The sequence below is a fragment of the Cariama cristata genome, unplaced genomic scaffold (assembly GCF_000690535.1).
Source record: "Cariama cristata isolate BGI_N322 unplaced genomic scaffold, ASM69053v1 scaffold31834, whole genome shotgun sequence".
NCBI classification, from domain to species: Eukaryota; Metazoa; Chordata; class Aves; order Cariamiformes; family Cariamidae; genus Cariama; species Cariama cristata.
Genome location: NW_009615211.1, coordinates 1 through 8,971, shown reverse-complemented (window position 1 = coordinate 8,971; position 8,971 = coordinate 1). Strand labels below are relative to the sequence as shown.

The following is an 8,971-nucleotide window of genomic DNA, read 5'->3' as shown; positions in this document are numbered from 1 at the left end:
GAATGCCTTATCTTCTTCCCATCCACATTTTAGGGAAGATGGAGACCACAGAAATGAGAGCAGAAGAGAAATGATGTTCTCAATCTCAGCCTCCCATTCAAGGACTAAATGACTGATGCTAGCTGTCCTCTATGTGGTAGGCACGCTCTGCCATGTACCCTACAAACCTCAAAAGCCTGTACCTGCTACTACTCCTAGTAATAAATACATTAGTGAAATACAGAAAAAGAAAAAAAAAAGTTCTAGAACACTTATTGATGTTTAGAGTGCCCATGAAAGTATCCCGCTGAGGTGAAAAACCACCAAACCTGACCTATACATGCCCTTGGATGCTTGGTAGTAGCCAATTGTCTTCCATATGGTTGGAAAAGTTACTTAGATCTAAAGGCTTTACATTTAGCTTTGGTGTGGAAAAGGCTTAAGAATGCTAACATTTAAGTTGAAATAAACACCTAAGTTGCTTATTCTACCTATAGAATTATATTTAAAGAAGCTTGAAGACATAAGCTTACTGCCTTTGAAACATTACCTAATACTGCAGACTTGATACAGAAACTCTTCAGAACTGGTTAACCAAACTCATCGTGTCCTTCAGCCATCTGCATTCTCCCCTCGCATCTCCGAAGACTACCCTTCTAAGCAGAAGAGCACATTTTGCCATTCCTTGTGGTACTCGCTACTACCAGATCCTGGGCTGCATCCAAAGTAGCATGACCAGCAGGTCGAGGGAGGGGATTCTGCCCCTCTACTCCGCTCTGGTGAGACCCCCCTGCAGTACTGCCTCCAGCTCTGGGGTCCTCAGCACAAGAAGGACGTGGACCTGTTGGAGCGAGTCCACAGGAGGCCATGAAGGTGATCCAAGGGCTGGAGCACCTCTCCTGCGAGGACAGGCTGAGAGAGCTGGGGTTGTTCAGCCTGGAGAAGAGAAGGCTCTGGGGAGACCTTAGAACAGCCTTCCAGTACCTAAGGGGCCGACAAGAAAGCTGGGGAGGGACTTTGTACAAGGGCAGGGAGTGGTAGGACAAGGGGCAATGGCTTTAAACTGGAAGAGGGAAGATTTAGATGAGATACAAGGAATAAATTCATTACAGTGAGGGTGGTGAGGCAGTGGCACAGGTTGCCCAGAGAAGCTGTGGATGCCCCAATCCCTGGAAGTGCTCAAGGCAAGGTTGGATGGGGCTTTGAGCAACCTGGTCTGGTGGAAGGTGTCCCTGCCCATGGCAGGGGGGTTGGAACTGGATGGGCTTTAAGGTCCCTTCCAACCAAACCATTCTATGATTCTATGATACCAATAAGAAAGTTCTCAGATGTCCTCGAGTAAATGCTTCCCAAGATTAGCATCTGGAGTTATAATAAAAAGTTTCATGAAGCATGATGGTAGCTAAGTCAGATTTAGAAGAGAGACGGTATTACTGACTGCATCAGTTCAGTAAGGCCCATATGTTCATTTTTTCCAGAAAAAAATGTAACCAGCCAACGTGAAAGATAGGTCACTGCTTTAATCCAGCATCTTTGTTAATATTTCACTAGTTTATGTTTCCTTGTTTTTCTTTCATCTAGAATTCTAACCAGTTCCAAAGACTTCTAATAATCTGTTTTCATACTCATCTTTTCTTCGGGTTCCTGGAAGCATATCTATTGTCACAGGTCAGTTGACTAATCTTTCGACCGTCACATCTTGTTTACAAGACACAGCAATTCTATCATCTCAAAAAGCTTACCCCTCTCTTGAACATGCCATTCCATACAAATGCACGGCAGAAGGTGCCTCTGCTATCACTACTCATCCTCAGCTAGCATCTGACAACTATTATGTAAAGCTTAAATCTTAAAACTACAGTCCTGAATCACGACAAAGTAGTCCTATCTACAAGAGCAAATCAAGTACAGGAATTGGTTGTTCATGCATCTTAAGTATTCCTGCTCGTACAGCTGAGTCCTGGCATGCTACATCTCTGGTGAATTTAAATCAAGTTTAGAGTTCAGATGACGTTCCATGCCAACCAAATTCACACAACTTGGCCTCTCCTCCCACTAGGCACCAGCTATCCCAGTATTTCCACATTTAGTAGACAGTAAAAACAGATGCTGTCTTTTATACTTCCCAGTCTGAAATTCCGATCTAGTTTCGTTTTCTTGAGTTTCTGTAGAATACTCCTGATCAACTTGATTTATGTTCCTTAACAGTTTTATTCTGTTTTTCAGCTTCTGTAGCTGTAGTCAAGTAAAATCAAAATAGAACCACCTTTTAACGTTTCCCAATTTTCCACTATTAACTTCCTACCACCTCTACCATTTTGCAATTCTAGGTCTACACAGCAGTACTTCCAACCTATTACTATTATTACTAGATGAGCTCTAATTTCAGGTTTGCTTGGCAGGCTTGGCTCAACATCAATCTGAACTCCACCTTTAACTGTAAAGGGACTTCCTGGCCTACAGTAATACTGAAGGAACACCTTTTTATACTCCTAACCTCAATCTAGTAAAAAACTAGACAAAGACTACTATGCTCTGTTGACAGTGCACTCGCACTCCACCCATGATTTGGTAGCCAAGCCCTTTCGTAAGTACTAGCACGGTAACTTGATTTGTCACTCAGTTTGGGATAAGCAAATCAGTTACAGTATTACTTTGCCAATCAAAAAAAAAAAAAAAAAGATAGAACCATTTCTAAAATCCAAATCTTGTTATCTCCTGTTTTTTAGGTGATATGTTTAGGTCCAGAGCACCTCTTGAAAAATACCAGCGAACACTAGACAGTCACAGCTAGAACAAGAGAAGCCCTCCTGACAATGTAACCAGCATCCCCAAAGGGTTTTCCTCAGCACTTCGAATGCACTCAGACACACAAACTTCTTTGCTTAAAGTTGCACAAAATTCAAATCTTTCTTCCCTGACCATGGAAGTTTCTGTAACTACTTCACCAGAGTCAAGGCAGGAAAACTGGGGCCATCACTTCCCCCAGAGTGAAATATACCTCACTTGGGTAAAAAGCTATGCAAAAGAAAGTAGTAGCAGAGTGCAAACAGGTCATTGCACAAATGCCCTCAAACCATTTCAGCTTATCTATTTTAAAAGTCAATCAAACAAAAAAATTTACATAAAACACTACACAAAGTCCGATGTGCAGCTATTCCCGTTCACAAAAGGAAGCCTCCTTTCCTGGTATTCCCCGTTCAGTGCCGGATACCATGGCTTTCTAAACTAGCTGGCATCAGCCCCATGACCCAATGCTCATTAATGCAGCTCCGAGTCGTGTCAGGGAATCTGAAAACAGGAAGGCCATTTGCTGACTCAGCACTAATTGGGGCCCTCTGACTAGCCTGTGCACACAGCTGACGGAGCCGCAGCACTGCATCGCTGCCTCCCCCTCACCACTTCCTGCCCCAAGCTGCCGGCAGTGCCGAAACAAGAAGTGATGTCACACACAGGAACCCTACAAGAGGCAACTGAGTTTTTTCAAGCTAAACGCTTAAGAAACAATGGAAGTAATCCAGTAATATCCGTAAAGAAGCTCAAAGGAAAGGGGCGGTGCACACATCAGGTTCAATTTTGCCATTTCTAGCTGTTTAGATGTAATACATATGCAACCAATCTCATCATTTTTATGTCTGAGTAAGTTAACCGATACATCAGCTGAAAGCAGTTCTCCTGTCAAATAGGAGCCGAAAGAGAAGTCAGTCATAAAAGACTAAGTGAAACACTTAGGTCTTTCAAGAATTACTGTTGTTTGTTCATACCCAAAGGAAACAAAAGTTTCATTTCCGAGTGTATTTTTTCCACTTCCCCTAGCGCCACGGTGAGCAGTCCCACCTTTACGGCAATCAGTTTACAAACACATTCTATTCTTAGTTCCCACTGCCGCAGCTCTGGGTGTGGTTTCTTCAGGAAGCGGAAAAGCTGTGTACACGCTGTTGAAAAGGACAATGAGCATGAAACTGAACTCGAACCAAGGAAAAGGTTAACTTCATGTGGGTGTCTGCTTCAACAGAATTCCACACAAAGATAACTGCTAAAATGCATTTGTCCCAAAAGAAAACTAAATATTGGAAATGCTATTCTTTTATCTCAAAGCTATTCATTAGTTATATGACACTGATAGAGGGTTTGCACTCCGTGCTTCTGCAATACATTCAATCAGAGGATGACCTTCTTGGACAGGCTTCAGAGACAAGTTTTCTACTATATGCAGAACAGTGAAATAATTCCAGTTCTACCACTGAGAAACTAGCAGCAGAGGAATAAGATAAAGCCATCAAGGAAATGCACAGAAGAGCGATGAAATACAAAATCCCAGTTTCAAACCTAGCCACAATATCACCACCGCTATCAGTTCTAAAACAGCCGAGAGAAGTCCCGCTGTACAGACTGCAAACCTATCATCAGCTTATCAACTGCAACATTAAAATACCTAAACCGTAACTCTAAACTACAAGATCCATACACAGAGCTACATATCACAAAGCCCAGTTATACTCACGTTGATGTAATAGTCCGGAAGCGCTCTTGTCCAGCTGTGTCCCAGATCTGTAGCTTCACCTTCTCGCCATTGATCTCAACTGTCCGAATTTTAAAATCCACTCCAATTGTGGTAATGTAGCTGCCTGAAGGGAAAGCGTGGATAAGTGAGAACCTAAGTCTTGTTTATTTTGGACGTCCCAAAGCACATTTCTGAACACTATTTGGCAGTAGCTCTCAGATTGGACGGGAGAACAAGGTTCCCTCTATCTGCTTATTGTTTAAAATGCCCCATCAGGTCATGCTGATCTGCATATTTTTATCTGCAGCTAATAGCTTTTTTCTAGCCATAAAGCCACTTCTCTAATGCCACCCTTAAAATTTAGAACTCAGTGTCAGAAAATAAAATTATTCTTCTACCGAATTGGTAGTCAAGAGGAAGCACCCAAATACCTCAAGAAACGGACAGTAACTATGCAAGTATTTCACTTGTGAAAATTTTGAGACAAAGCTTTGCTTTAAATGCTTGTGCAATTACTTATTTCAAATACAGTCTAAGTTTCCTCCCAATGGATTAGTTATGTCACAAATGTAAGTGGTTTAGCCACAATATTCAATCAATCTAAATCCCAAACGGCCAATAGAAAATCTGCACAGAGCACAGCATAAGCTAAAAAACCTAAGCTATTTCTGGAACCATGTCAGTATTTAAATACTGAGACTTTCAGTTGCAAGTGAAGATCAGACAGGATGGCTTGTATAGGCTTACACCAAGAGAAGTAAAGTTAGAAACATAATGTATTCCTAGTACAGCTATCAGTGGATAAATGCAGAACAACAACTCCTTGCCAACCAGCAGCACTGGAGCAGACCTTACTGAAGTAAACAAAACACTCACCTGAGAATGTATTATCTGCAAAACGCAACAGCAAACTGCTCTTGCCCACACCTATGACAAACAAAGACAGCAAGATCTTTGAATACAGTCATTGTGGGTCTCAGGTAACACAACAGTATTCTACCCATTCATTGCATTTTTATCTCTAACTAGGATATTTTCTCAGCAGATAATTTAGTACCATCCACCTTGACTATTCACCTCAGTGCTCTCCTTGAAGATTTGATCAAGCACACTGCAGTCACTCCAAGAGTCGGTATGCTTCTTACAGCAGTACAGGGGAGATTTTTGTCCTCTCCTTCCTCCAGCCCTCAGCAAACTCTCAAACAGTAGCTTTTGAACTGTGATCAGTTCTAAGAGGTCATAAAAGAGTAATAACTAACAGCAAGTTTACTATCAGTAGGCTTACATTTGCTAAGGAGAGATCCAAAAATGATTATGTCCTGCTAATTAACAAGTACTCACGACACTGCTTGAATTTCACTTGCACATCGTGCTTAACACCACTGCCTACCTCCCATTAATTATGCCATGCTCAACGGCCATGGAGTTTGGACTACTTTGACAATCAGACCAGGGTTTGGTACTATAAAGCTTATGTTATCATGGCCACAGTTTAACAGAAGCCTAAACCAAACAGAGGAGTTGGGAACCATTGTTCTGTATTGCCATCCAAAATAGGCTTGTTCCATATCTAACAGGAAGGACACATACCTTTCTGAAGTTGTACCTTTTGCCAAAAGGTTCCATGAAACATTTCTCTAAGTGCTTTGAGTATCACTTCATCCAGGTTTTCCTTAAATGGTTGTTTGCACCCTGATCACACCCTGTTGCAGGGAAGCATTTTCACAGTGCTTCAGACAAGAACTGTAAGAAACTTATTCCTGCACACCCAACTAAGGGAATGTGGGTATCAGAATGCCTCAAAGTTGTTATCTCTGCTGTTAATGTCCATTCCTCTTCCTTCCCCTCAAAAAAAAAAGTCTGCCATGGCATGAAGAGGAAATTCAGCTTCACCAGGGTGATTATCTATTAAATCTTTTCAGGCAGAAGTTATTGAAGCTGATTATTTTGATGAAGTATAACCTGTAAGTTGTTCTTAATAGAAGACCTATGCAAAGACTATACAGAACTCCAATAGCATCTCATCTGAAGATAGCTACCTCAAAAAAACAAAACAAAACAAAACAAAAAAAAAAAAAAAACCAACCCCCAAAAACCAAAAAACCTAAAAATCTGCATGATTCCAGTAAGCCAGGTCTCATTTGCAAAGAGATCAAATCACCAGACATCTGGAAAAGCCATGCTCATTTGTCAATGAGTATTACAAATTTTAAAAAAATTTAAAAAGAACGCTACTAAAAAATACAAAGTTACAGCATGCATACACTGAATAGCTCTGAGCTCAAGAAAGGTAGCACAACAGTTCCTGAACTTTAACACAGGACGGGTTATTTAGCAAGAGCTAAACCTCTGCAGAATACAAGTCAGCTACGGAAAAAGAATTTAAAAAAAAAAAAAAAAAGGTTTCAGCAACTACTATGCTTCTTGATCAAGCAGCCTTGGCCTCCAGCTTAGTAAAAAGAAAGTAGATGCTGGATCCACAGACTTGTCAGACCACACTACCTTCTTAAAACGTCAGCCAGCCTCAGGCTGTGCTGCAGAGCTGCATGGGCTGCACATGACCACTGCTTTGTCAGACTGTCTGCTGCTGCACAGAGAGCGTCTTGTCTATGCTGCTCCCAGGGCTTGGGCAGCTGCTGGAAAAAAAGAAACCTCCTGAACTCAGGAAGTTCTACATGCTCCCGATGACAACGATCTCACTAAAAAAAACACTGCCTCTGACTTGCACTGTTCACCTATAGAGAAACCACACTCTTCATGACCCTCCACTTCCTACACAGAGCTATTTGAAGATCTGAAAAGAGAAGGCTAGCAGGGCCTCTGTGCTTGTTGAAGACAGCAAAACAAAACAAAAAAAGGCCTATTGACTTTGCACAGTCAAAATTAGAAGCAAATTTCTGTGCCATACCAGCTTCTAAAACCCATATCTTACCAAATGGTTGAGTGAATTAAAGCAGCACATGCAAAGCGCAGATCACCTGTATTATTTTTAAATATTTGGCACAACTGAGATCACTAGCAGCTTTTCAAGATGACCTGTTCTAAAAACACACAAACCTACTATCCTCTTGACATATTTGCATACAGGGGAAAGCAGATGAGACAGAATCATCCTATCCTGTATCAGTACACTTCCTATTGCAGGGAATAAACATCAATAAACACGGCAAGCAAACTGTTTTGTGGAAGCAGGGACAAAGCCTTCCTGTTGGGGTTAGCAAAAACAAAAAAGGAAAAAAAAAAAAAAAAATCAATGCTCAAACTACACAGAGAGATTTAATTACAACAAGAGAGAACCACAGGCAACCTGACAATTCTCACAATGCTTGCTTCCTCTTACTGGATACACTATAGGGACTCTCCTCAAAAAGACTCAGCTAAGAAATTTCATTTAATTGTTTAAAATGACAAGTCTTCCTCAGAGTTTTCACCATCCTGTTTATCTTGTCTGCACAGTTTTGAAACTCACCAGCAAGCAACAGAGTTACTGCTCTACTCAGAACGCAGCATTTGGTTTTAATAATCCATAGGGTCCCAAAAGTGCATAGGGTTTTAAGCTCCTTTGAAGCTGCTACCCCTTCTCCCTCTTTAGAGTCCTTCGTGCAGACACAGTTTAGTATAGAAGAAAATTTTTTTACATACAGCTAAAGCTTCTGGAGGTGACAACTGCCAAGATCGTGCAACGTTACACTTTCACCCAAGAGCAATGCCTCGCTGCATGTCGGGACCTGTTGCCTTATGGACCACACCTCTATTAAAAGAAGAAGGTGGATGCCATCTTCTCCAGTTTATGGAAATTAAACTGTAAGCTGTTGGAGAGTTACCAACACTGGACTGAAGGCAGGAATCTTTCCAGTCCCAATTCTCATGTATGTAGACTAAAGCACCAGACACAGGCTGAGTTCACACGCTAGCCCTCCAGAAGTTTCTGAAACTGCTGCAGAAGTATTTACAGGCCTGTTTTCAAAAATCTATAATTACCCCTTATCCATAACTATTTTAGGTATTTGCATCCTCTACTGTAACTAGAAGTACACAAAGCTACCAGCTCTTCAAGGATTTATTAAAAAAAAAAAAAGTGACAAACTCTAGAACTGAGACTTCAGGTTGAAGCACAGAAAGAGCCTTAAGGAATAATTAAGATAATAAAGGGTATTAAAACGTAGTAGTTGCCACAGTGGAAACAATGGCCCCTAGGACTGAGGAGCAGCCAGCCTTTCCCATTGATGCCTTAAACTGCTTGTCACAGGGGAAGGGAATTCCCTCCTCATCCTAGCAAGAGATTAGCAGGCGCCCTCAAAGCATGCGGCTCGCAAAGGCTGATGCTAGCACCAATGCCGATGCTATCCTTACTTATACGTGCCTAATCTTCCTTTTCCTAAACCTACCCAAGCTATTTACCATAATATCCTGTGGTAGCCAGTTCCGCAGGTTCATCAGATAAAACCTTACGAAGCCCAAGCAAACGCGCCTTCTCGGACAGAGGGC

The 8,971-nt window shown here is 41.6% G+C and overlaps 1 protein-coding gene across 1 annotated transcript in view; it reads right to left on the bottom strand.

The window, feature by feature from the left end:
* RAB35 (RAB35, member RAS oncogene family) overlaps positions 1-5,435 on the bottom strand; it is a gene marked incomplete at its 5' end in the record, with an annotated part of 9,782 nt that extends 4,347 nt beyond the window's left edge. Inside the window, 2 exons of the mRNA XM_009699729.1 lie at positions 4,484-4,607; positions 5,360-5,435. Coding sequence (XP_009698031.1) covers positions 4,484-4,607; positions 5,360-5,435 — 200 coding nt within the window. The remainder of the gene's footprint in view (positions 1-4,483; positions 4,608-5,359) is intronic.
* Between the last annotated feature and the right edge of the window lie 3,536 nt (positions 5,436-8,971).